The sequence below is a fragment of the Primulina tabacum genome, chromosome 3 (genome assembly GCF_025594145.1).
Source record: "Primulina tabacum isolate GXHZ01 chromosome 3, ASM2559414v2, whole genome shotgun sequence".
Taxonomy (NCBI): Eukaryota; Viridiplantae; Streptophyta; class Magnoliopsida; order Lamiales; family Gesneriaceae; genus Primulina; species Primulina tabacum.
This window is the reverse complement of record NC_134552.1, coordinates 4,618,917-4,645,388: the sequence shown is the minus strand read 5'-3', so window position 1 is coordinate 4,645,388 and position 26,472 is coordinate 4,618,917. Positions and strand designations below refer to the sequence as shown.

General features: G+C 34.2%; 2 protein-coding genes and 1 pseudogene across 7 annotated transcripts; 1 reads left to right on the top strand and 2 right to left on the bottom strand.

Moving 5' to 3' along the window:
- The first annotated feature begins 967 nt into the window (after positions 1-967).
- LOC142539470 (K(+) efflux antiporter 2, chloroplastic-like) lies at positions 968-11,818 on the top strand. Of its 6 annotated transcripts, none has more exons than XR_012818923.1 (22): positions 968-1,156; positions 2,050-3,723; positions 3,907-4,078; positions 4,189-4,279; positions 4,629-4,765; positions 4,871-4,930; positions 5,044-5,163; positions 5,348-5,416; positions 5,598-5,663; positions 5,920-6,009; positions 6,278-6,382; positions 6,486-6,614; positions 6,949-7,158; positions 7,608-7,757; positions 8,156-8,209; positions 8,335-8,393; positions 9,379-9,445; positions 9,526-9,702; positions 9,804-9,860; positions 10,540-10,614; positions 11,023-11,221; positions 11,785-11,818. XR_012818923.1 is itself a non-coding variant. In XM_075644962.1 (22 exons), the coding sequence occupies exons 2-22, from the start codon at positions 2,132-2,134 to the stop codon at positions 11,140-11,142; spliced, it is 3,504 nt and encodes a 1,167-aa protein (XP_075501077.1). In that variant the 5' UTR covers positions 968-1,156; positions 2,050-2,131; the 3' UTR covers positions 11,143-11,317. The 6 variants fall into 6 exon arrangements, 5 of the variants coding, with proteins under 5 accessions (XP_075501077.1, XP_075501076.1, XP_075501073.1 ...); XM_075644962.1 differs by lacking the exon at positions 11,785-11,818 and having other exon boundaries at positions 2,050-3,503; positions 3,600-3,723; positions 11,023-11,317; XM_075644961.1 differs by lacking the exon at positions 11,785-11,818 and having other exon boundaries at positions 2,076-3,723; positions 11,023-11,317.
- Positions 11,819-12,565: 747 nt separating this feature from the next.
- On the bottom strand, positions 12,566-15,443 carry LOC142539472 (uncharacterized; annotated as a pseudogene).
- Positions 15,444-16,994: 1,551 nt separating this feature from the next.
- Positions 16,995-25,175, bottom strand: LOC142539471 (shaggy-related protein kinase epsilon-like). Its single transcript, XM_075644964.1, has 13 exons — positions 24,822-25,175; positions 23,577-23,816; positions 23,369-23,461; positions 23,160-23,219; positions 22,762-23,034; positions 22,579-22,653; positions 18,635-18,691; positions 18,412-18,552; positions 18,110-18,160; positions 17,916-18,011; positions 17,727-17,810; positions 17,468-17,570; positions 16,995-17,394 (listed from the first exon to the last, which is right to left on the bottom strand). The coding sequence occupies exons 1-13, from the start codon at positions 24,879-24,881 to the stop codon at positions 17,333-17,335; spliced, it is 1,395 nt and encodes a 464-aa protein (XP_075501079.1). The 5' UTR covers positions 24,882-25,175; the 3' UTR covers positions 16,995-17,332.
- Between the last annotated feature and the right edge of the window lie 1,297 nt (positions 25,176-26,472).

Here is a 26,472-nt window from a genome sequence, read left to right as displayed (position 1 = left end):
ACAATATATGATAATCTACTGTTGATAATTTCTTAATTTCAACATAATGAAATATAGAAATTGAAACATATATTTTTTTTTAAGAAACTGATAGACCGAAGCCTTCATGTACATTACTGATGAATTCTATATATATTGGACATTAAAAAGTTACTAAATTTGAATAAAATATAATTATTTAAGTATAATAATATGTTCCAATTCAATTGATTATTATTATAAGGTTATCAATAAATTAGATTCATACCGTGCCTAACTTCTTCAAATTTTTTCTCCTTTTTTTGTTAATAAAAACAAAAAAATTTAATATTACAAAAATGGTGAGACGCGAGATAATAAATAATAATGAGATAGTAGTAACAATTGATGTATCGTCCTGTTTTCTATGATATTTTTAGAGCTGGATTTTTTAGCTTGTTATCGCATAATTTTTTTATCTTGTTATTGTTTTCTTAGGTTATAATTTATAAGTGTAGTGATAATCTCGAGAACAATTTGAATGAGGAAGAGAGATATATGAGTGAGAAAGATATTTCATTTGATTAAAAGTCTACCAAAATCTCTGAGGTGAGTAGAAGACAATTTTTGAGTTTTTATAATTGTACCTAGAGTCTTCAGGTTTGTACATAGAGAATTATATTAGAATCATTATAAATATATGGAAATATTGGATCCCTATAGATTTTCATAGATTTTTAAAAATTCAAGTTTGAATACCACTATACTTTTTAAGATTATATAAAAATCTACTTGGATACCACAAAACTTTTATAGAGTTTATAAAAATCTATGTTCAATATTTCTAAACTTTTAAACTCTACAAAAATCAATAAAAATAATTAAATTTTCAAGATTGAACCCACATTTTTTCTTTCCGTAGGATATTTAAATGAAACGTACACTTGGCTGCCTCCTAAGATTCTTCCACAAAACTACGTTCTCACCAATTGCAAAGGACAAGGTGGCAAAAAGGGCGTGATTTCACGGCCTCCGCACATTTTTTTATATATATAATATATATTTGGATTCAGTTATTTATCCGCACGGAAAATTCAGTTTAGTTCGAAAAATATACGAATATTCCCATTCTCCGCAGTTAATCTGCTGATGAATCCGTGCATCTTGGCTGTTCATCAAGCTTAATCCTTCAGTTTCGGTATCCCATTTTTACTTATTTTTGTCAGAGGTGTGTGTGTGTATGTGTATCTTGCTCCATTCTGGAGTTAATCGACGCATTGTTTTAGTTTCAGTTACTTTTTGGTGTGGAGTTGATGATTCGTCAAGTCCAGTGTTTTCTGCGAGTTTAATGTAGTTTACTGAGTAAGGGCACTACGGTCTACGAAAAAGTCTGATTGTCTTCTAACTGAAATTCATTTGATGTAGATTGTGTGTGTTTAGATTGGTGCATGAGGTAAGTGTAATTACTCTGTACTAGTTACTGAGCTGATGGTTTCAACGTTCTATGACCATAACTCTATCTCTGTCTCGCTGTCTACATATATAAACTTTTAGGAGGAGCATGTAGTACACATTGCATGCGTTTAGAATATAAATAGTTTTTTGTTTTCATTTAATCGGATTAAATTGTTTTCGTGTTTTTTATTTTTCAATAAAGGTTATTTTACTTTTTTTGTGTTTAATTTTTTTTTTTTTGTGTTAGCAGTACGGGGCTTTTTTAGTTTGATGATTATGATTATTTTGTGACAAACATTGGTGTAGTCTCTAAGAGATTCATGTTTAATAAATAAGTTATTCAAACAATATGAATTTCAATATATTAGAATATAACAAGATTTTCTCTATGAAATATATTTAATTATGATCAATAAAAAATATGATTTTATTAAAAAAATCAAACTTTTATTTTTCACCTTAAAGGTCTAAAACTGTTTGGGAAAAAGACAATCCCGCGGTGTATGAATCATACTGAATATGACTCATGTCCATGTTCCATAATAAAAACTAAAGAGATTTTATCGATGCAATTGACTATTTAATGTACTTATTGTGATTTGGTAGAGTTTTTTCTTTCTTTGCACTCCTTTTCAGGTTGATCTAGTGCTGGTAACTTTCAGGAAATCAGAGAAGAATATGCAGATGATTATGGGTTTTCCATCATAAAAGGAAAAGAATGATGGATGTTGCATACCATATATCTCAACCCAATGTGACTCACCGTGGTGAAGTTGCAAGTTGCAGGGTACAGGAAAACTTAAATATGTCGACGATCTTAAAAGATAATGGTTTTAGTTGTAAGTTGTTAAGAAATATGAGACTACTTCCTAAAGATTATTTACGGAAGAAATTGAAGAAAAGCGTTTTGTGCACAGGACGTATAAGAATTTTTGGCAATCCCTGGTTGTGGTATAGTTATGCCAATGGTCATCCATTTTACAGCTGTGGCCCTATTTTTAAAATGTCAAAGCATGTTAGTTTGCCTCATTGTCAGGGGAATGATTCGATTGCTTATGTAAATGATAATGCTAGAGACATTGAATTGATTGATAGTGGCAATAATGGAGCTAGCCTTGTGTCTGATGTTTCCAAAGAAAGATCAGGGAAAGAAGAAATTGAGAGTCTTGGTTCGGATGAATTGAAGGAGCTGCTCCAGAAGGCACTGAAAGATTTGGAAGTTGCGAGGTCTAATAGTATCATGTTTGAGGAAAAAGCCCAGAGTATATCAGAAGCTGCTATAGCACTTAAAGATGAAGCTGTAAAGGCTTGGGACGACGTAAATATTTCTCTTGGTAATATTCAAGATATAGTGAATGAAGAGGCTATTGCTAAGGAAGGCGTTCATAAAGCAATGACACGCCTTTCTTTGGCTGAGGTAAAACTCCAAACGGCAGTTGATTCACTGAAAATCCTGAAAGAGAACAACGATTCTCCTCAAGAATTGAGAGAAAGTGCTTCAGATGATGAAAATGGAGTCAAACAATCAAGTTCGTCGACGGAAGATGAGGAAACATTTTTGGCAGCCAAGGATGAAATAAGAGAGTGTCGCAATCATTTAGACAATTGTGATTTTCAGCTCAAAAGGTTACAAAACAGGAAAGAGGAGTCGCAAAAGGAATTGGACAGGCTGAACGATGTTGCAGAGCAGGCACAGATTAGAGTGTCTAAAGCAGAGGAAGATGTTACAAACATCATGCTTCTTGCCGAGCAAGCAGTTTCGTGTGAACTGAAGGCCACACAAAACGTTGATGATGCTGATATTGCATTACAGAGAGCCGTAAAGAAACTTGCCTCTTCCAAGGGTGATGCTGTAGATTCTGCAGCTGAGGACAGAATTGCTGAAGAGATATCTCAAGAAAAATCTGAAGACGGCATTCTTGAGGAACAAGAAGTGCTAGCTGAAGTTGCTGAGATACTTGAACCTTTACCACGTGGCCAGTCAGAGGAACTAATCTTGTCAGATCCGAGTGACAGAGAGAACGAAAAGTTGAGCCTGGACATTCCAAAAGACCCTGAAGCAGATACAGAGAAGTTGAAAACAATTAAAAGTAAGATACAGGAAATACAGAAAGAAGCAACAAGAGAGGGTTCACCTTTGACCTCTCCAAAAGCATTGATAAAAAAATCCTCTCGTTTCTTTTCAGCCTCATTTTTCTCTTCTATAGAGGGGGATGAGTTCACGCCAGCTTCAGTTTTTCACGTTCTTGTAGAGTCTGCTAGAAAGCAACTTCCAAAGTTGGTGTTTGGGTCCCTACTTGTTGGAGCTGGGTAAGGTTATTAGTTATTGGCAATTTTAGTACAATTGCTAAAACAACATTAATTTATTTATATAAGTTGACCTAAGCTATTATGTTTTAATAATAATGCAATCAAATAATTTGCTTCATTTTAGCTTTGTTTTAATGGTAAAAGATTTTTTTTATTTTCATGAACTCCTGAAATAAAACACAGTTTTGCCTTCTATATCCAACGGGGTGGAAGGGTTGCTCAGCTATTTCAGCAGCCAGATATTATCAGTACCAGTGTTGATGAAGTATCAGCTACTGCAAAGCCTCTAGTTCCACGCATTGAACAGCTTCGCCATAAAATGAAGAAACTGGTCAAAATGCTTCCTCACCAAGAGGCATGGCTTAGTTTCCTTTCCATGTGGTTTATTGGATAAAACCCCTTTATTTCTTTGTTCATGCAATGGGATACTAACCCAGTTTGTAATTTTAATTATCTTCCTTTCAGATAAATGAGGAGGAAGCTTCCTTATTTGACATGCTGTGGTTACTACTTGCCAGTGTTATATTCGTACCACTTTTCCTGAAAATTCCTGGAGGTAAACTGAACGTGAGTCTGTTTGCTCCCAGACCCCACTGAAAAAAGAAAAAGAGAAGTGTTCTAGAAGCCTCGATACATTCTTTCCGAGTAAACAGCGAATTATCACAACCTATGTCAAAATCTCTGTCTTCATCATCTTGGTCCCATGCTCTTTTTTTCTTTTTGGTATCATGTACTCAAATTTGCTAAACTTATTCTTGCAGGCCAATGTAGTAATATGTCTGGTCACATTTGTGATGTTTTCGAATTCGACCATGTCATTCGAATCAAATAGCCATTGTTCCAGCGTGAATTTGCACAACATAATTGCTATTACTGATGTATCTTCTCTATGCTGCATAATGTAGGCAGTCCTGTTCTTGGATACTTGGCTGCTGGAATCTTAATTGGACCGTATGGTCTATCTATTATCCATAATGTACACGAAACGAAGGCAATAGCTGAGTTTGGAGTTGTCTTCTTGTTATTCAATATTGGTCTTGAGGTATGGCCTACAAAGTTTCCAAGTTTGAATTTTGCAGAAGCATCACCTTCACGTGAACAATTAATAGTGATGAGAGGCAATCTATGACAAATTTCATATCTGCAGCTCTCTGTTGAAAGGCTGAGTTCCATGAAAAAATATGTTTTCGGATTGGGTTCTGCTCAGGTGATCGAAAATGCTTTGACTTGTTAATTCTGACCTCATATCTGTCTTCTGATATCTACTCTGAACACAAATTTCCTGTTCAAGACTTCTCTGAGGTGCATCTACAAATGCAGGTCTTGGTGACAGCTGTTGTTGCTGGCCTGTTAGCTCATTTTGTTGCTGGTCAGCCTAGTCCTGCTGCAATTGTCATTGGGAACGGCCTTGCATTATCTTCAACTGCTGTTGTCTTGCAGGTAAACATCATTGAGGCAGTGTATGTGCAAGTCTTTATGGAGTTGTATATTGACCCTCCTTTTCTAATGGTTTTCATTGTAATATTGTGCTTTTTTGGCAGTATGTTTGATTTGCGTGCAACTTGTCAGATTCTAGTATTATTGCTTCAGAGCTATTATAATGTTTTATCCTGGATATCTATAGGTCCTGCAGGAACGTGGTGAGAGCACATCACGCCATGGCCGAGCCACTTTTTCTGTTTTACTCTTTCAGGTATCTGCATTCTAATCTGTTGAGTATTATTTTTCATATTTTCTCAGACCTGCTACTATTGGGCTCCCTTGTCTTACCGTTGCTTGTATTTTGTAAACTTCTTTTACTCCCACTCCCTCAGCCCCCATTTATGAGCTTTGGTGGTAAATATTTATACAGGCTATTCATTGACGCTTTTCAGGACTTGGCTGTGGTAGTTTTGCTTATCCTGATTCCACTTTTATCACCAAGTTCATCTAAAGGAGGGGTAATAAATTTGCTCTGTTTAATATGGATTGAAAAAACTCATATGAATAATGAGATGATGTCCCATCTGCATATTTTTATTCTTTTTTTATTGTAATGCTAATTATCATTGTTCATAAAAGCAATTTTATTCACAGTTGTTTATTGCACTCCTTGATTTTGTATGCTTGTTATATTAATTGTAAGAACCAGCTATATTTTTTTGTTGATACTGCATCCTATGAAGTTATGGTTGCCGATACTTCTGTGGTTTTTAGGTTGGTTTCCAAGCCATTGCCGAAGCACTTGGATTGGCAGCCATCAAGGCAGTTGTAGCTATCTCAGCAATAATTGCTGGAGGCCGCTTGGTAAGCGATGATAATCTTCATACACATTGGAGCACCCTTGCATTTGGTGCTAGATTTTTTTGCTTTAGCAAAGTCATTTTGACAACAAGTGTGAATAGAGCTTGTATGATATCTTTGTTATCGAAGTATGTACAACGTTATCACGAGAATGTGGGATGCTGATGCACTGTAGGGAACTTGAATTTTCTCCTGTAATATGTGGTAGTTGCTTACTTGCTTATTATACTTATATTTTTATAACGAACAAATTGTGTTTTGTTCATTCCAGCTTCTTCGCCCGATTTATAAGCAAATTGCGGAGAATCAAAATGCAGAAATTTTTTCTGCAAATACTCTTCTTGTTATCCTGGGGACTAGTCTCCTAACTGCCAGGGTAAGAGAACTCTAGTTTTTGGATGTTATTCTATGTGCTCATCTTAATTAACTTGTGAATTTTCTAAATAATTATGATACAATTCATTTTGTGATTAAAACAGGCTGGCCTTTCCATGGCTTTGGGAGCATTTTTGGCTGGTTTGCTTTTAGCAGAAACCGAATTTTCATTGCAGGTTGAATCTGACATTGCTCCATACCGTGGTCTTCTATTGGGTCTCTTTTTCATGACGGTATACTCTTTAATCAGGAGTGCCTGTTAATCCTATCATCGATTGTTTGATTACATTTCACTGCTGATTTACATTTGCCTCTGGGAGTTTTTCTTGTAAAATTTATATTTATTCCTTGTATCAGTGCATTGTCTTAGAAAATATCGCCTCACGGAATGTGAGTTTCAGAACGTTCCACTTCATGAGATTGTTTTATCTTTACAAATCTTGTTCATTTGAATGTTTCCATGGTATTACTCCAATTGCTTCATGTTTAATTTGATATCTTTTTTACCTAAGAGTACCTCCACAGTTTCCAGCCGTTATGACTCAAAGCATGCATAATATGTTCCAGGTTGGGATGTCCATTGATCCAAAACTTCTAGTTTCTAACTTTCCAGTTGTTACTGGAGCATTAGGACTTCTAATAGTCGGCAAGACAATCTTGGTTGTGCTAGTTGGCAGGATTTTTGGCATTTCAATTGTATCAGCAATAAGAGTTGGTCTTCTACTTGCCCCGGGTGGAGAATTTGCCTTTGTAGCTTTTGGTGAAGCAGTTAATCAGGTTTGATTCTCACGTATTATGTGTGATTTCAGATTGTGCTGCTTAGCTAATGTGGTGCACATGAAACATTAAAGTTCTGGAATATCTTTGTAGCTTTTGTATCTCAGAAATAGAGTAGTAATCTTATTTCCTGTTGCTGATTAATGATTTTAACACCTAATGAAATACTGCATCATGACAATGAAGCTAGTATATTTAAATCAAAATGATGATATGTTTTTCCACTTCCACCAAAAATATGAATCTTCTCCAAAAAAGAAAGAAATTAGCACCATATGCACTTGTTTAATGTTCTTTGTTCTTCTCTTATTCCTGTCAAGCAGCACTGTCTTTCCTGACAAAATTATAACTTATTGATAAAGAGCACAGTCATAAAATGGGACTTGAAAATCAGGGAACTAATTACCATTTGGTCTATTAATTCAACCAATTCTCTGGCCTTCTTGCAGGGTATAATGTCTACACAAATGTCGTCGTTGCTTTTTCTTGTGGTTGGAATTTCCATGGCCCTCACACCATGGTTAGCTGCTGGAGGCCAATTGATTGCCTCACGGTTTGAGCTACATGACGTCCGGAGTTTATTGCCTGTGGAAAGTGAGGTATATTGCTGTAACATTCTGTCATTACTGAATAAGTCAGCTGAAAACATCACCATTATCACAGTTGGCACTGTTTCTTGTTTAGAATTGCTTGAACTTATTTTGTATCCCATCGAGTTGGTATTCTTTGACGACTGCTAAATGATGGCGGTGAAAAATATTTTGGTCTGACCACGTGGGAAAAATTCACAACTTAGTTTATTATTATTTCTCTCTTTTATTCATTAATCCTGCATATGAAGTCCATTGGGTGTTGGTGTTCTACTTAAATATTTCTTTCTATGAGATCATATCATAAATAAAGCAAGCAATATGTTGTAGCCGCAAGCATGTTCACATTAGTTTCAGCGTTTTATGTATCCTAGTGAAATATCATAATATTTTCCTGGTTTCTCCAGACAGATGATTTGCGAGATCATATAATTATATGTGGTTTTGGACGAGTTGGTCAGGTATTGCATATATCCAACTAATCATGATTCTTTAAAATCATTGAAGTGATTATCACCTATCACATCTGTGAATCTTATTCTAATTTTGTCCTAGGCTTATCTGATTTTTGTTGTGAATCTTACAGATTATAGCACAGCTTCTTTCTGAAAGATTAATTCCATTTGTTGCACTTGATGTCAGAAGGTGTAAATCCTTTTCCCAAACTCTATTAACTAAAGAAAGTAATTTCTGTGGCAGAAATAATTATTGGGGTAGAAATCCTCCTTCTATTGCCAGAAGACATAAGTCAATTTTTCGCTGTCTGCCATTGATTAGTTTTCAGAGAGCTGGTATTTGTCATAAAACTATACAAGTTAAAGAACTTTTGTGTACAGACAAGGTCATAACTCCACAAGTATCTTCAACAACTAAAGGTGGTTGATATGGGGTGGCGGATTGTTATTTTAATGTTGCACATGAAATCAAAGAGTTTTGTTCTGATCTGATTATACTGTGTAGCATCTTCCTGCTTCGATTCTTGAGAGAACATGTTCTGTGTTTGGGGAGTAGTTTATTTTTATTTGGACATGACACTCCTAAATGTATCGATCACCTTTATGTGCAACCTGCCATTATCGACTCTAGAACTAGCTAACAATTCAAAAGGTAGCCGCCAAATAGGAACGACGAACTAGTGTGCCATGTTCATTACGTTCTTTCCTTCCGACTAGGAAGTCAATTAGGCCCTTTTTTATCCTGAATGAATGGATTAAGGGACTTCCGCATATCTTGCTCATCCGACATGTCATGTTTTTTTTATTGGAGACCTAACTGGAAAAGGCACCTGTCCCAAGCTTACTGTCTCTCTTTCCTACTCCCCCGGTATTCCTATCAATACTTTGGTTTTCAAGAAGCAGGAAGTGTTTCAAAAGAGTCCTGTTTATGTATCACATGCATGGTGCTATGCAGACGGGCAAAGTAGCACATCCCGAAAACTGTTGCACCAATCCATACATCCCTTCATATATATGTTGTATAATTTACGATCTTATGTTCTCTAAAATACTTGGGTATTTTTGTAACTTTGATGAAATCCACTTACTCATGGTCAAAGAAGACAAATCTAATTTGTAAAAGCAACAACTGAACTTTACATTTGAATCCTTATTTTTAAGTGTTATCACCGCAGCGACCGAGTTGCTGTTGGTCGAGCACTTGACCTTCCTGTATATTTTGGTGATGCTGGTAGTCGAGAGGTAATTTAAATGATTAAAGGTTGATTGTGGTGCAGTTGAAAAATAAGTCAGTTTGTAACCTTATTTTTTATGGTTTCCAGGTCCTTCACAAGATTGGAGCCGAAAGAGCATGTGCTGCGGCTGTAACTTTAGATAGTCCTGGAGCAAATTATAGAACAGTTTGGGCTCTGAGCAAGTATTTTCCCAATGTTAAAACATTTGTCCGTGCTCATGACGTTGATCATGGCCTCAACTTAGAAAAGGCTGGAGCAACAGCGGTATTTTTCGGCTTTCGGCTCTAGCAGTTTAAAATCTCTAGAGGAATTCATGCTCTTTAAAATATCATTCTTTATCTTTGCAAATGACAATTTTGTAACAGGTTGTCCCCGAGACTTTGGAACCAAGTTTGCAGTTAGCAGCTGCTGTCCTTGCACAAGTAAGTATACCAACCAGTGAAAGAATTGTTACCCTTTATGATCAGAGCTGATTCATTGGAATAAATTTGTTATCATCTAGATTGCGATAAAACCTGTTATTCTGTTTTATTGTTTTTTGGTTGGAGCAATTTCCTCCTTTTTCGTCATAATATATATTTGGTTGACGATATAATTTGATTTTAAAAGAGGGTTGGTTGTTGGACACACGCTTTGGATATGCACAAGTTCAATATATATGTTGAAATATATTTTTTTTCCTGAAAATAAACAAATTAGAAGATGCATGCATTTAAGAGCATTGGGATTTTTGTGGCATCACATATTTGGTGTAGAAAATTAGTTCGTATTGGGTTAGAAAATTAGTTCGTATTGGGCTCTATTGCTTAATATGTTAAAAAGAGTTTATAGGGAGATGCGGCTTTTTGCCCAAACCACTATCTATCTTTCTCACGGAAAAATTGGGTCGTTGACCCTAGTCAAATTTGATCTCTTAAAAAAATGACATTTTGTTAAATGGGAATTGTCCTAAGATCTATATCCTTGTATAAATGAAGATGAACCTTTATGTATGGTGATCATAAATTGGTTTTTTTTTTTATCTATTCCAAGCATGTATTGGCTGCTTACTTGGCTTGCTTATTCAAAAAACTTGTCACTAATGGCTGCACATTATTTTAGGCTAAACTGCAGACGTCAGAGATAGCTGCTGCAATTAACGAGTTTAGATCCCGCCACCTATCTGAGCTTACTGAGGTATGCAACATCTTGTATTTATTGTTAATTAACATCAAATTGTTGGAAGTCTCATTTCCTACACAAGGTCTAAATTACATCTACACACCTTATGGTAGATCTAGCGTAATCATTCTCATCACCAGATTTGTGTTGGAGTCAGCTACATGAATCTCTCTTATCCATTATTTCATGTTGGAAACTCGAGCTTTTTTCTGATTTTCACATCAGTTAAAACTGGAAGATGAAAATTATTTGATGTCATTTGAGAAATTCGTTCGTACAACAATATGGCAAGTAGTGTGAATCCAAGTTTTAGGCTTGCCTTAGAGAGTGTCTGTCACATCTTTAGGCCTAAACTCTTGTTCATGTAATTTGCCTACATATTATTTTAATACAATTCTTTCTTCTCTCTCTGTGTGTCTCCAGCTTTGTGAGGCAAGTGGAAGCTCTCTTGGTTACGGATTTACTCGAGTTAGTAAAACGAAGCCTCAACCTTCAGACTCTTCCGACGAGAACCAATTCAATGGAGGAGCATTGGCAATATGACCTATCACACAGTATATAAGCGTAGGGAGACAAGATGATTTTATTCAAAGTTGAGACGGTTGGGAGAAAAAACACGATGGTATATATATTTACCACATTGGTAAAAAGAAAATGTATGGACACACAGCAGCAGAAATTCAGTACACTGAGAACTAATGGCAGAAAGATTAATCAAACATTAGTATTTCGTGCTTGTATAATATTTTTTATATTTCATTTGATTTATATTTAAATGAGGATCAAAATATAATTATAAGAAATAGCGATAAATTACACCGTAATTTTGATATATAAATTAAAAAATAAAAGAATAAAAAAATAATCTCAGTGAGAATTGAACTTATAATCTAAACCCCAAAAAACAATGACTCTATCCACTGAACTACATATAACTTGCATTAAAATTTTAACATTTTGTTAATATATATAATTATTAAAACAGACCATGACACTAAAGTTAGTTACTCTAAGTGTCTCAAACTTAATAAAATAGTATAGATATATATAATACAGATAGTATAGATTAATTATGGGAAATTTGGGCATTTAATCCTTGGTTGACTGGACTTATATTTTTAATTGCCCTCATTATTAGTTGATTGGTAATCTTACATAGAAATTCTGTCAAAATTATGCTTGCAGCGTTGGATTGTCGGGGTTATCACCAATGGGAGAATATCTAAGCACGAAATTCAAAGTACAAGATTTCAGAATCCAAAGTGGTGTCCAACAAATTTTCGTATGAAAATAAGAGAAAATGAATTTCTCGTTAAAATTTATTTTTCCAATATTGAGATTAATAAATTTGATTAATTCCATCAAAAGTTGCGATTTGACAAAACATTATGCGTTTGGTGTACATATATAATCGTTTTCCCTTCCAAATCATTGTTTTTGAAGTTAATTACATTATATTATTATTATTATTATTATTATTATTATTATTATTATTATTATTATAAATAAAATATGAAAAAAATTGCATTGAACAATTTGTGATAGATTATAGTTATGTTTGGATAACACGTGACATTTTAAAAAAATAATAGTGCAAGTATGATAAAACAAATATGTAGCAATAATTTAGCAATTTATTAAATATATATGCAGTTTATTTTGGGGATAAAGATAATATTTATATTGTTAATTAAACTTGAACTTCTTAAGGCTAAAATAACTAATTTTGTAGTGCTAAAAAAACTTTTTTATAATTTCAAAAATACTTTAATCACCTGACTTCAAATTATATACATATTTCTCTTTCAAAATTATTTTATCTCTGACTATTTCAATTTCTAAAACTGATAATTAAATACCCTTGAATCACTCTTGATATTACATGCGTGTCTCTTTTAAAATTGTTTTTTCTCTCTCAATACCATGATCCTCGCAAATGCCATTTGAATAAAAATAAAATATAAAGTTTAACAGAAGAACATGATTATATTTGGCCAACAAGCATATGATCATGGAAAACATAGTTTCCTCATTGCAATTTACAAGAAAATCTTGAATGCATACATAATTTATCCTTAAGATCCATCAAACAAAACTCAAAATTATGATACTCTGGTTCCTGTAAGTTCAACCTGGGTTGCCGCTTCATTCATGGCGTCCATAACATCCATCCTTCCCCCTACCAACTGCCTCATCCATGGGAGTTCTCTCGTGGCTGATTGTCGTCCAACACATAACAGATTTCAGATGTAAATAGAAACGTGCAACTAATCATCATTAATGGAAACTGAAACCCAAGAAGCACGTTGGAGATCACTCACTTGTTTAGAAATGAGATATCGGCTCCTGCTAGAATCAAATGTTTGACAACCTGAAAAGGACAGGTTATGGACTTGAGATATGTAAGCAAGTGATTTAATATAGAGATGAAAAAATGTGATTCCCGCTTCAAATTACACCAAGTACACCTTCCTCTCAGCACAACTTTCAAGCTCATCGCCGGCATGAAATGTAAAATGTAAAATGTAATGCAGATATTACCTCAATGTGGCCATTGAGACAAGCCCAATGAAGAGGGGTGTTTTTCTCCACGTTACAAGCATTAATATCCTGGTTTTCAAACGAAAGGCTCATTTTTCTTTCCGTGTGTTACAGCCTGAATAATCAACACATAATGCAGATAGAGAAAAGGAAAAACATGTGCGGGTATATGTACACACACATGCACGTACTTAAATGCATGTCACTTTCAGCCCAAAACTGCCCAAAAGCATGCAATATTGTTACACTTCAAGTTTCCTCACTTCTGATTTTAACACCACCATTATTGTAAAACATATGAAACTTCTTTAAGAATTGATTACTGATTAGATTTGTGGAAGATGATTATTCTAAAGATCATTGGTGGATTCTTTTAATTTATCCAAACAATAATAAAGATTGTTAACAATCAAAAGCTAGATAACATAATCTTGCAAACATTAAACTCTACAATAGACCATTCTGTATGCAAATATTCTTGTATCCTACCATAAATATTTTCTCTTCGGTCTTCACCATCCCATGCCATCATTCTCACTTATTGGGTAGAATCAATTTTGGGGAAGCACCCATCGAGAGTTTCGGTGGTCACCAAATTGGTCAGAGGAGAATAATTCTCTGGTAGATCTAGACCAAGCGGTTATTGTCTTCCATGACTTCTATTAAAGTTCTTTCCATACATATATCTACACAAATGAGGACTATTTTGGATTAATATTGTTATGACTTGTGATTATGAAGCTTTCAGTTTTCAATTTTGTTTTAGATCTAGACAAGCTGAGTTTGCAGTGTGCCAGCTGCACTACAATTAATTGAATCACCTAAAAACATCCAAATGTGGGTTAGATATAGAGTTGCAACGGTTCCTTTTGTTATTTCACCGTAAATTTACCTCTTCCAGTCTAAAAAGAAAACAGTTATCCGAACCATACAATATGACAAAGAAGAATTTTTAAAAAATAAGGAACATTATGCCACCATAAAACAAAAGAGCAGTAAACAGAAGGACAAACAATCAAGCCTGTTGAGATGAGTAATCAATAGTATTAAAACAAGGTGAAGGTTCTCTCACCACTCCATTGTGAATAAGATAGTCCACAATGTTGATATGCCCATTTGCTGAAGCCATGTGCAATGCTGAACATTCCAACAGGAGGCAAGATAAGCAAGTAGAAAAAAACCAAACAGAAACAATTTGGCAACCAATAAGCTGACAAAAAAAAAGAAATAAAAAAAATTGACGAGTAATAGGAAGAAGACCATGTTAAAGAGAATCTCGTGCCACAAAATAAACATGAAAAAACATTAGTGTGGAACCAATTTCTCAGCTCTGGAAAGATTTTCGTAATTTACGATTCAGTGAATACTTCAAAAATCATTAATAAGATTGAAAATGCATACTAAATTATAACCTGTGCGGCCCTCTGAATCCTTAGAATTTAAAGAAACACCCTAGGATGCTATGCTCATGAGATCATCTATATCATCATATCTAGCAGCCTGAGATATTATGCATATAAGTTAGTTTTGCTCAGAAAAACCTTTGATCAATAAAACATCAACCATGCAAACAGCGTGAATACATGGAAATCAAGATCCAATCACAAATGCAGTGTTTTAAGAATGTGTGACACACTTGAGCAAACAATAAAATAGGTAACAAAAGCTCACCATTCTAAGATAGCATTTGTTTAGCTTAATTTAAACATCTATTTCATTACTATTTTCTACAAAATCCATGGAACACTAGAAACACTGTGTGGCAAGCAAATAAACTCAATAACTTTTATGCCTCAGATTATAGTAAGAATCAGCGGGTGCATGAATAAATTTTAAAAAATATATAGAAAATGTCTGCCACACAATCTAACGTAACCTTTTAAGAGGTTTCTATTCTAAGCAAAGCAACCTTTACAATTTGGGAAAATAATTTCAGCATAAAAGTATAGGTTCTTTCCGGTAATTAAAGATTCTAGCATCGATCCGTTTCACACAACGCACTTAATCACAGTGAAAACACAGGACCATAAATAACCAATAATTAATACATCAGAAACTCCACGTTTTGACGCCAACTTTTTTTGTTAAGCTGAACAAAAAAAATCAGTGGATATAGAGATTTAGAGGTGGTGAGGAGCACCTCGAGCAAGGCGTCGGAGGTCGTTTCTGGCGGCGGCTGCTCGGCTGTGTCCGCTGCTCCCATTTTCCTCCGGCGAAAGTGAATCGATTTGGGTTGAATTCACTTTGATGATGGCTCGATTTTGGGCTGTGGCATTCTAGTATGTGGACTTGGCCCAGCATCTTTTTCTTTGTTTTTTTGGGCTTTATCCGAACGACCTTCCCCACTTGATTTAGAGTTATATCGTATTCATGAGAGCGTCTCACAATCGTAGCTCAGTTGAAAGCCAAAATTGTATTATTCGATGTAATTTAGTGCCTCAAATTTCAATCTGACCAAAAAATTTTGTGAGACGGATCTCTTATTTGAGTAATCCATGAAAAAATATTATTTTTTATGCTAAACGTATTACTTTTTATTGTGAATATCGGTAGGGTTGCCATGTCTCACATATAAAGATTTATGAGACTGTCTCACAAGAGACCTACTCAAATTGAATACTCTTGGAATACAAATTCCAATTATTGAGCTATTTACCAATTTGAATTTCTATGATAATTCATATTTGTTACCCTTTGAACGAGGTTTTATGTATGATATTTAAGAAGTATTTTCTTCTTATGATATGGACAAAACTAGGTTTTTGAATCCGAATAAATAGGGTGGACTATAATAAATATACAAGAAACTAACATAATTTAATAATATTGAAAATATACAATAAAGAAAACCCCATGTATCATAAGTATAAAAAATGATATATTTAAATTTCTTTATTTTTTATAAGTTTTTTTTATAAAAAAATGATAAAATTAATTTGTCATGTCAGAAAAGGGGATTGAAAAATTTCACCATGATACTAAATTTTAGACACAAACTTGATATATAGTATAAGATAAAAGATTAGCGTTGTGAGGGGGAAAATATAAATAAATAAAGATATATATTGGGTTTTGTTTTGGGAGACTGGTCATCCTACCGATATTTCCAATAAAAAATAATACTATTAGTATAAAAAGTAATATTTTTTCATTGATGACCCAAATAAAAGATCTGTCTCACAAAATACGACCCATGAGACCGTGTCACACAAGTTTTTGTCAAATGTTATTATAGACATCGAATCATGTGAAATAGTTGGCTAAAATTATTCTAAATTTGAAAATATTATATTTTGTCATATAATATAAACTTTAAATATAGTTTTTTTTTTTTTTGAGAAGGGGTAAAAAATTGGAAATATTTGAAAGAAAGAGAAACAAGTATTTGGGAAGAAGAATTAGAATACGTAACTTTATTTGTTTTAATTTTTAAAAGGAGTGGAATAAAATTCTTGAAAATAGAAACTAACAGGGGCTATTGTCTACTAAATTTTTAACTGATTTCCTTTCACTTTTTTGCTAACATTATTTAGGTTACACTATCTGCAACTCATACTCCACTTTTATATATATATAATATAATAATAATTTTATTTATAATGAATATATATTTTTAAAAAAATTAATATTATTCCACTTTTTCTAACTGTTTGAAAAAAAAATTCCAAGGTTCTTTGTTCTCTTTCCGTTAACGTTACTATAAATTTACACACTTTTTTGTGAGCAAAGTTTTAATACTTGATCTTTGAGTGACTCAAAAATTAATCGAGTCGAGTGCGAGCTCAAAAAGTTCTACTCAATCGAATTCAGGTACTAGTACTTCTGGTTTTGTGGTTTTCAGTTGAACTTGAGTAAGAACTCCCAAAGTTTATTTATACAAAGTCAATAATTTATGGACACTCGTTTCTGTGAGACACTCAGACACAATGGTGCAAAGAACATACAAAAAAATTGGCAACTAACCCTATCTGAAACCTTCCATGGAACTGATGCTATCAATCTACTAAGACATGAAACAAATTCTCACTTCCCATGTCAATCAACTGCAAAATTAAACTAGTCGACGTATATGTTCGTTCTATTGGTGGTGTCGTATGATACTACTACCTAGCCGTTTCAATTTTCAAGCAAAACACTCAGCTTCAAGCCCAAAACATGATGTTAAAAGTAGTAGGAAGCCACTTTGTACTTTTTACTTCTTTGTATGATCGGGCATGAGTCGTCGCACAAGTTCGGGAGGTGCACCAGCGAGTTCTGAAACAATGGATAGTTGAATTGAAAGGGGAATCGTGTCATTTTAAAATATGGTATGTTGCAGAAGACTTACCTGCAGGTGTAAAGTTGAAGAGAGGAGGTAGGGGCTGCCCGTTTGGCAAGCATGCACGAGGCTCTCTCAATTCATCGAAAAAGGGGTGTGCACAAGCCTCCAACTGAAAAAAGGGCCAAATAATCAAGAATTTAACATCACCAAAGGATAAAATATATAAAAAAGATGCCTTCGAACTTCGAATATGCTATTTATTTTCCTCGGTTCACTATTGAACGATAATACAAAAATAAGCGAGAGCCGAGAGGGTATCACTTACAGCCGTGATACGTAATGTAGGCGAATATTGAAGCAGACTTGACACGAGATCCACTGCTTCTGTTGGCATTCTCTTATGAAACATCTATAGAAAAATAGCTTTGATTAGATACTTGTTTCATCTCATTCTTTCACGAATGAGATTAAAATCAGTAATGTGCAATGTCTGATCCATCGTCTATCAACCAACCTTGTGCCACGAGAGAGCTTTGATCTGAGGGAGTTTAAATTCACGATAATTTGGATTCATACACTTGATTTCTTCTCGGGTCGGTGTCCCCAAAACCTATCGTGCAAACAACCAACTAACGAAACTCAGCAATGCAAGAAAGAAAGGCTGCCATGTCAAATTGTAATAAAGCAAAACGGCTAAGAAAACCGCACCTTAATAATTTTAACAAGCTGGTCTACACTGCTTTCCCCGGGAAAGAGAGGCTGCAATGTTCGAATATCATGTCAAAATTCAACTTCTATCAAGACCCATTAGAAACACGAGTAACAAGGTAAAAAAACAAGATTTCCCTTCAAGTACATAGAGAGTTCAACATAATAAATACAGTGAATCCGCCTACTCAAATAACCATAGTAGAAAGGTATAGTTTTTCATTCTGGCTAATGAATTGCAATCACGTCATGGCTCACAGATTACTTTTTTTTATCAAAAGAGAAGTAGGAAATGCACCAACCTGTCCTAGAAGTAGTTCAGCCATAACACAACCAACCGACCACATGTCAATTGTGGTAGTGTACTCTGTGGCTCCAAAGATAAGTTCAGGAGCCCTGTAATACCGAGAGCAGATGTACGAAATATTTGGTTCACCAGGTACCTGCACCCCAAAAAAAGTACTCAGATGACTCTTGTATAGTTTGACTGGATCAAGATTTTTATGTAAAATAAAATATACATACCAACATCTTTGCACTCCCAAAATCACAAAGCTTGAGCTGATGCGTATGAGGATTTACCTGCAGCAACCAAATTGTCTCAGGGATAACAAAATTTGACAAACTAAAAACTACAATGAAAACCACATCGAAAACGAGGACACATAAATGTGAGTGGATGGGGATGGACAGCCACCATCGATAAATGAAAGTAGGTAGCAGCCTTTTCTTTTATCGAAAAGAGAGGGCTGCAATCAAATTTGAAGAACTCGAAATTCAATTTGGTAAACGCATTACACGTTTCCAAAGTAAATGAACTCTCTATAATAGAGCTTCTTCTTCTCTCACGAGTCTCATTTAAATCATTTGAAAAATATACAAAGTTCTAGTTTGAGATAAATATCAGAGTGAAACTTTTTCCATATTGCCCGAAGTTTTCAACTCAATATTTTTATAGGTTTTTCCACGTAAAATTATGGTGTTCATTTTTATTCACCTTTATAATACTATCTCTTGGGGATTATGTAGGATAAACAAAGAGTATCAGAGCCTTGTTTGTAAGATCTCTTAAATTTCTAAGCATGTTCTGCTGATGCAACATAACATCGAATTTTTTTTTTTTTTGAATTTTTTCCATTGAGTCCAATCTAATTTCAGTTTAGCAAATTATTGAAGACGAGATGGTGGCAATATCCGAGACAGAAAAGTTTGATACAAGCAATTTCACGTTGTAGGAAATGAACATGCAATAAACTTTACTTAAGGATCGCCACTTAGCGACATTCAGAGATAGATCAAAGGAAATCAAATATCATAGCAAGTGGAATAGATGGTCAGTAATGTTATTACCAATTCACATTTGGCTCTAACTGGTGGAGTGTTGTCAAATATTGTTGAAAGGTGAAAGTAAAAGAAATTTAGGATACTGACAAAATTGTACATGAACAAGACATTAAAAAACGAGATTTTCTTAATAGAAGGTTTTACTATGAATAGTTGAATATTCAATAATTCCCAACCATATCAACATATAAAATACTTCATTTGCCTAACACACTTCTTTGGACAATAAAGTAGAGGAAGTTGGACATCTCGATCTTTTATTTCAAAGCCTACCAAAATTCGTATAATTAACTCATCATCAATTTGACAAACGACAGCTTTTAACAATGTCAGAGTCATGGTTCTTAAAGAAGAAAATCAGCGGAAGAACTAGGAAAAGACGTTAGTAAACTCAAAGCAAGCAGAGACCTTATTAATAACCAGCGAGATCCACAGAGCGTGACTCAAATGGAGCCATAATCACGGTAGATCCTAATCCAGAAGTAAGAACTTTTGTTGCTATAGATATGACGGAAAAGGGCAGTTCAAGGAAAACATGGGAACAAGTAAAGTATTGAGAATTCTCAAGAAAATATTGCAAGTACATCAGATAATGATGAAGTATTGTTTAGCAAAACGGTAATAATTGTTGAAGGAACTTTACGATGCATGGATTTGGATTCAAGAATAACATGACACGTGATGTTTCGCAGAGAACAGTTAGATCATTATGAATTTATCTCGGGATGATCTAACTCATGGTGAATGAACAAGTTTTAAAAACCCAAGGAATCGATACAATCAAGATAAAAATATTTGATGCTACTATGACTATCTGCACCGAATTTGTAATTATTTTTTGGCAGAAACAAATAAAGAAGTAGAATGAATTGTGCATCAACTAGCTCGGGAGAAGAACCATCAATGTTGTAGCACCAGAAGCTTGGACATGTACCATAACGAGGGTTGGAGATTATCCCCAGACTTACAAAGGTGACTTTACCTTTTTGTAAACATTTATGTTAGCAACATATAACACAAATTAAAGTTTGGAATATTTATCACTAAGAGCAACAACATCATGGAGCTGATTCATTCTGATGTTCAACAAATACCAATGGTATACCTAGAATGATTGAGGTAATTTGTATCATTCGTAATGATTTCTCTAAGGGATGATGGAATATCCAATTTAAAAGAAATCATATGTTTTTCCAGTTTTCAAAATTTTCAAAACTCGGATAGAACTTGAATTACAAAGAAAAGATCAAGTGTTTAATGATTGACAGTATGGACAAAAGTTTATCATATGTTGAAATTGATGCATTTTGTCAACATGATAGCATCAAGAGGTGATTAACAATGGCTTACGCGCACCAATAAATGGAACGACAAAGTAGATGAACGAAACTTTATTGGACAGAACAAGAGCCAAACTAAAGATTACGGTCTATTCAGATCTTTTTGGGATGATTTAAATGATAGAAGGGAGAACTTTAAACGAGCTCCTTAGTTTTCAAAACGCGTAAGCATTTTCAAAATTGAATTTTGTAGCCTTCCAAATTCCATTGCAAACCTATCTTCTTCACAAAAGAATGAGATGTTGTCTACTTTCATTTAATGATGGACAACTCATTGTTGTCCATTCACATCCACTCATATTTCAGTAGCATTACTATACATCTCATTTCATTTGATTGTTAGCACTACTTTCTATATTGCATACCCATTCACTAGCAATGGATTTAAATTTATTCCATATAGTAGTGTAACAAGATCCCAAGTCTTAATCCAATCTAATGTTTCTAATTATTCTCACATAACTGTCATCGAGATGGATAAATCCGACTATTGAATAGCCCCATTAAAACTCGACGACTCCATCCTCAGTTAATAAACAATAAGCAATGTCATTTTCAGTAACACAATGTTCACACCAACCTAGTGGACTATTGAAAATCTCGAACTCAATTGGTTTCTTGGTTTGGTACTGTTTCAAAAGAATTTTGATCCTTATTTAACTTTTCTTTCACCTGAACCATAATAGTATTTGAAATTTCTTTCATCGTGTTTTCATCTCTCTTTGCTTTTTCTTATGCCAAAAACAACATCATACTAATAATACGGCTATAGGTAGTGGAACCCCACAAGCGATGCCCCTCTATTCCATTAGCACAACTCGAGAAGAAACACTTTCCGGATTCTTAGTCCAACATAAATCTTACTTATTCATTGTACATACCATACACACGACTTCCAAACATGTGTGAACGAAAATAATAAGCTTGCTTACCATTCCAAACTTCCATCGGAGACATAAAAGATGGTTTAATTGTATAAAGATAAACCTGATTCTCAATCAAATATCTAAGTGGGCAAAATGTGAATGGATGGAGATGGACAGTTATGAGTTGACCATCATTAAATGAAGAGTATGTCCTATGAGACGGTATCCAGGATATACATATCCGTGAGGGTGACCCGGTTCATACATGCAGTGAAAAGTAATATTTTGATATAAAAAATAATAGTTTTTCATGGATTGGGTCGGGTTGAAGATTTGTCTCGCAAAATTGATCCATGAGACGGTCTCACAGGAGTTTTGAGTTTGAATGTGAGTTGCAGCCCTTTCTTTTGTGAAAAAGAGATGGCCACAATCAAATTTAGAAGGTTGCGAAATTCAATCTTTCTCCTTCAAGCAATCTTAAAAATTTCACGAGTTTTAGATTATTATGAAATAGTTTTTCTTATTATTAAAAGAAAATTTGATTGATTTTATTATGGTGTTAGAGAGAGATTGCAAACCACAAAATATCGAAGTCAAATTTTTCCATCCCGTTGTGTTTATCCTAATATTTTTAGGAATTCTCCATGTAAAATTATGGTATTCATTTTACCATCATTTTTATATTACAATATCTAACTGCTGCATGGGGACCGGAAAGAAATTAATATCATGACGGTGAACAAAATGTATAGATGTTTGCATAAATTTTTATGATTTAAATTTAAGAGTATCGTTGCTGTAATGATACATCACCTCTCAACTAAAAGTGAGCATATCCTTAAAATAACAAAGAATAAATAAATATGCAGTGATAAATGACACTGAATAAAGAAAAGTAAATTATAAATAACAATCGTACCAACAAATTCTGCGGTTTTATGTCACGGTGACACACACCAACAACATTATGTATATAACTCAGTGCACGACAGATCTGCAATTTGCAAGAAAACAACACAATCAACGTATGATTTAATGGAATGTCAAGGAAATCAAAGAGCCATGGAAGTCATACTGCCTTTGCTGCAGCTCACACATATACCTGGTATGTGTATAGTCGCACATAAAAGACGGGCAAGAGTTGATTCACTCTGGTGTAGTGCCTTGAAGCTCGATAAACAGTTTCCGATACATATTCCAAAACAAGATTAAGGTAGACCTCGTTCTTTCCAGTAGTAGAATAGAAACAATGCTTTAGTTGCACGACATTAGGATGGTTAAGTAAGCGCATTATCTGAAGTTCCCTATTTTTGTATCTCCTATCTTGTAGAACTTTCTTTATTGCAACAGATTCACACACTTCAAGGCATTTGGCCTAAAATCCAAAGAATATCAAAATCAAATGAACGCCATTAATATTCAGAATCTATAAATCGAAACAACACCCCCAAACAATCCCTTAACAATAGATCAAAAGGCACATAGTCCCTGCAAAGATACCTGATATACAACTCCAAATGAACCGGTGCCAACCACACGCTCGGCCATATAAGACATCGTCTGAGGAAAAAGATGAAAAATATTTAAATTTGATGAGCAAGATAAATCCAAAAAAATGGAAAATTATGGTTATATGGTCAAACACCAATACTATTACAGCAGAGAAAAAATGATTGTAATGCGGTAATATTTACCAAAAGAAAACTCACCTGTTTCGGCTGTCCATTTCCACCCCCAATAGAAGTTACAATTATCTGACCGGCTTCGGTTCCACTTCCACTAACAACAGCAGGCTCCATATCCTGTAATAAAAATCTATGATAAGTTTACAAAAATAATGCTACTTTAAAACCAATATTACAATGAAATGATTGTTGCAAATACCAAAGGTTAGAAGGGGAAATTTTGACATCCAACCTTTATAATGTCATCATGGTTATTGTCTCGAATTTTCATTTCTTGTATGCACTTTGAAAGCTTGTCATATCCAGATTTCTCGTGCCTGCCACGTACATCTGATGTGCTTGCAGCAGACTCAGAGGAGTCCACTTGCCTATCTTGAGTTCTAGCATGTTTTTCTCCCAGATCATTTTCACAGGCAAATCTTTGATCCATTTCTTTCTCTGCTTTCACTCTTTTAATGCTAGAATCGGTGCCCTGCACCACAAGTAAGAACTTTAAAAAAGTTCGCATGCCTCTATATTCCTTTCCATTTCATTAATTATTCAGGGAGGAGCACGATAATGCGAAAACACTACCCTAACAATGAAAATAATAATAATAATAATAATAAGTTAGATACAAAGAGTAGTCTTCATTCGGGCTTTTGTCCCAAACTTCACCCACCTGCCTTGCCCGTAAAAATAAGTGACAATAGTATAAGGTGTAACGTTATCTAATCGCAAAGTGAGATGGAAATAGCATATTCAACTAGATGATAATAGCTTTGAAACTTAGAAGCAGCACCTATACAAGTATCAACATTCCCACTTTCCATAATCACAGTCGTTCCTTCTCCCATCCCATATATAACACAAATAAAACAAAATTTGCTCCCGTTCTTGGAAAAATTTGAATCTATAAACAGGGGCGGAGACACATGCTTGTTTACCCGGGCTCCCAGGTGGCCCAATTTAAAAAAAATATATATATATATGTAAATTTTGTATAATTTTGGAATAATATGATATTTGGTCGGCTAGATCAATTTAAAATATTAAGAGATTCTAGAGTTTAAAATTACAGCTCGGCATAGCCATATTTCTGACTCCAGCCACTGTCTATAGACCGGCCATTGTCTTGTTAAATGATCAATCTAGCGGCTCAATGAAGAACTATTTAGGCTCGCCATCTTGGGTATGCAGGAAACATCAAATGCAAGCCAAACAAATACTTTTTGCTCATTTAAGATAATCCATCTTGATATAAGTGTATGTAAAAGCTTATCCAATCATAAATAGTAATAAATTTGCGATTAGAAGATTAAGCATAAAATTTGAACATCCCAATCAACAAGCTCTGTTAGGATACATCTCTCAGTGGTACCTTTGCATCATTCCAAATAATTATATTTTATAACTTCCTTCCGAAACATTTCAGACAAAGGCACCAACGATCAAATACAAAAATTCACCAAAAAAATGTACAAGGAGAGAAAATTACGGTGTTTGAAACAGAAAAGCGGCCGGAAGCAATGCTCTTGAGACGACGCATCATATTCATTTTACCCTTCTCGTCAAACAAACACCAATGATATGAAAATCAAATCCCAAATGGAAATTCAGAAGGTAAAATAAAAATGTCTCCTTCTCCACAACCAATATTAAATCAAAATGGACACGACCCAGGTTCTAAAATACACATAGAAATTATCTAATCATCGAATAATCAGAAGAAAATGCAGAAAAAATCAGGAACAAAAAGAGATGAAGATTAGAAAAGCGCTCTCTCTTCCCTGCATTAAGAGAAGAGAGAATGGGTTGGTCAAAGAAATGTCAGATGGGAAAGAAAGTTGAAAAATCAAAGATTAATTATTATTACATATATATATCATGTTTGATTTTATTATTGATATTTTATAAATGATTATTTTAAGATCATAAAATATACTTATATAATAAATAAATATTGGGTTTTATTTTTGAAAACAAGTCTTTTAAAAACTGTATGATGTTTTTAAAAACTTTATTGTGTACGGCTAAAAAATTTATTTTTTATTTATTATAATATTTTTTGGGAGAAATTAATTTTTTAAAAATAAAAATATATATTATTTTGTTTTTTTTTTTGAAAGAATTATTTTGTTTTTAAAGATACAAAAATTAATGTTGGAAAAATCGAACGGTCAAGAATTCAAATCCTTGTAGTAATGTGGATTCATTTGCGACCAACCAAAGTTTGACTTTTGACTCTTGACCGTTGAATTTCTCTGCATGGCGTATGTGGAGGGATTAGGAGGTTGGAATTGAATTTACCAAAATAGGCTTGAGTTGGTGGTAGAATTATCAAGTAGGCGCGAGATTAGGTTTTTTTGGGTCCTTTCCCTCGCTGGCCTTTCCCATACTACATTACTCATAGAACTCTCTACACCAGGCTGGTAAAGTGATACCTCCCCAAATCTCGAACCCACGATCTCCTGGTATAAGTATAGTGTTCAAAGAGACTTGGTATCAGTTGGGCTAGTAGTAGCTTTGAACAACTGGTACCAAGTCTCTTTGAACAATGTACTTATACCAGGAGGTCGTGGGTTCGAGACTTAGGGAGGTATCACTCCACCAACCTTGTGTGGAGAGTCCTATGAGTAATGGCGTATGGGAAAGCCCGTGAGGGAAAAGACCTCATAGGGAACCCAAGATGGGACAAGGTCCGCAAAAATTTGTGTGAGACGGTCTTACGGGTCATATTTTAGTGAGACAAATCTCTTATTTGGGTCATCTATGAAAAGTATTACTTTTTATACTAAGAATATTATTTTTTATTATGAATATTGAAAAGGTTGACTCGTCTCACAGTCCATATTGTTCAAATTTAAAATGTCACGCAAGTTTGATTAATGTTTATCCAACAATTATTTGTTGATTTTTATACCCTAAATACCCTCCTGCCAATATCAATCATAAAATTTTTGGACATATTATTTAGTGATATAACACTATGGCCTAAGTGAACTTTAAGACGTACATGCATTTATGAAAAGCTCGTTTAATCAAATTAATAGACGAGTAATATAACACTATGGCGATGAATTGAATCACACACTAATATCAAAAACTACACTATAATCCCAGATAATAGTGTATACAAATTACAAGGT

Excerpts from the sequence above, each read along its gene's own strand:
- LOC142539470 (XM_075644961.1), top strand. The coding sequence starts at position 2,132 with ATGATGGATGTTGCATACCATATATCTCAACCCAATGTGACTCACCGT. Across the intron at positions 6,615-6,948 it reads TGGGTCTCTTTTTCATGACG|GTTGGGATGTCCATTGATCC; the intron begins GTATACTCTTTA and ends AATATGTTCCAG. Across the intron at positions 8,210-8,334 it reads GTTTTGGACGAGTTGGTCAG|ATTATAGCACAGCTTCTTTC; the intron begins GTATTGCATATA and ends TGAATCTTACAG.
- LOC142539471 (XM_075644964.1), bottom strand. The coding sequence starts at position 24,881 with ATGAATATGATGCGTCGTCTCAAGAGCATTGCTTCCGGCCGCTTTTCT. Across the intron at positions 17,811-17,915 it reads AAGCTCTCTCGTGGCACAAG|ATGTTTCATAAGAGAATGCC; the intron begins GTTGGTTGATAG and ends ATTTTTCTATAG. Across the intron at positions 17,571-17,726 it reads CTACATTACGTATCACGGCT|TTGGAGGCTTGTGCACACCC; the intron begins GTAAGTGATACC and ends CCCTTTTTTCAG.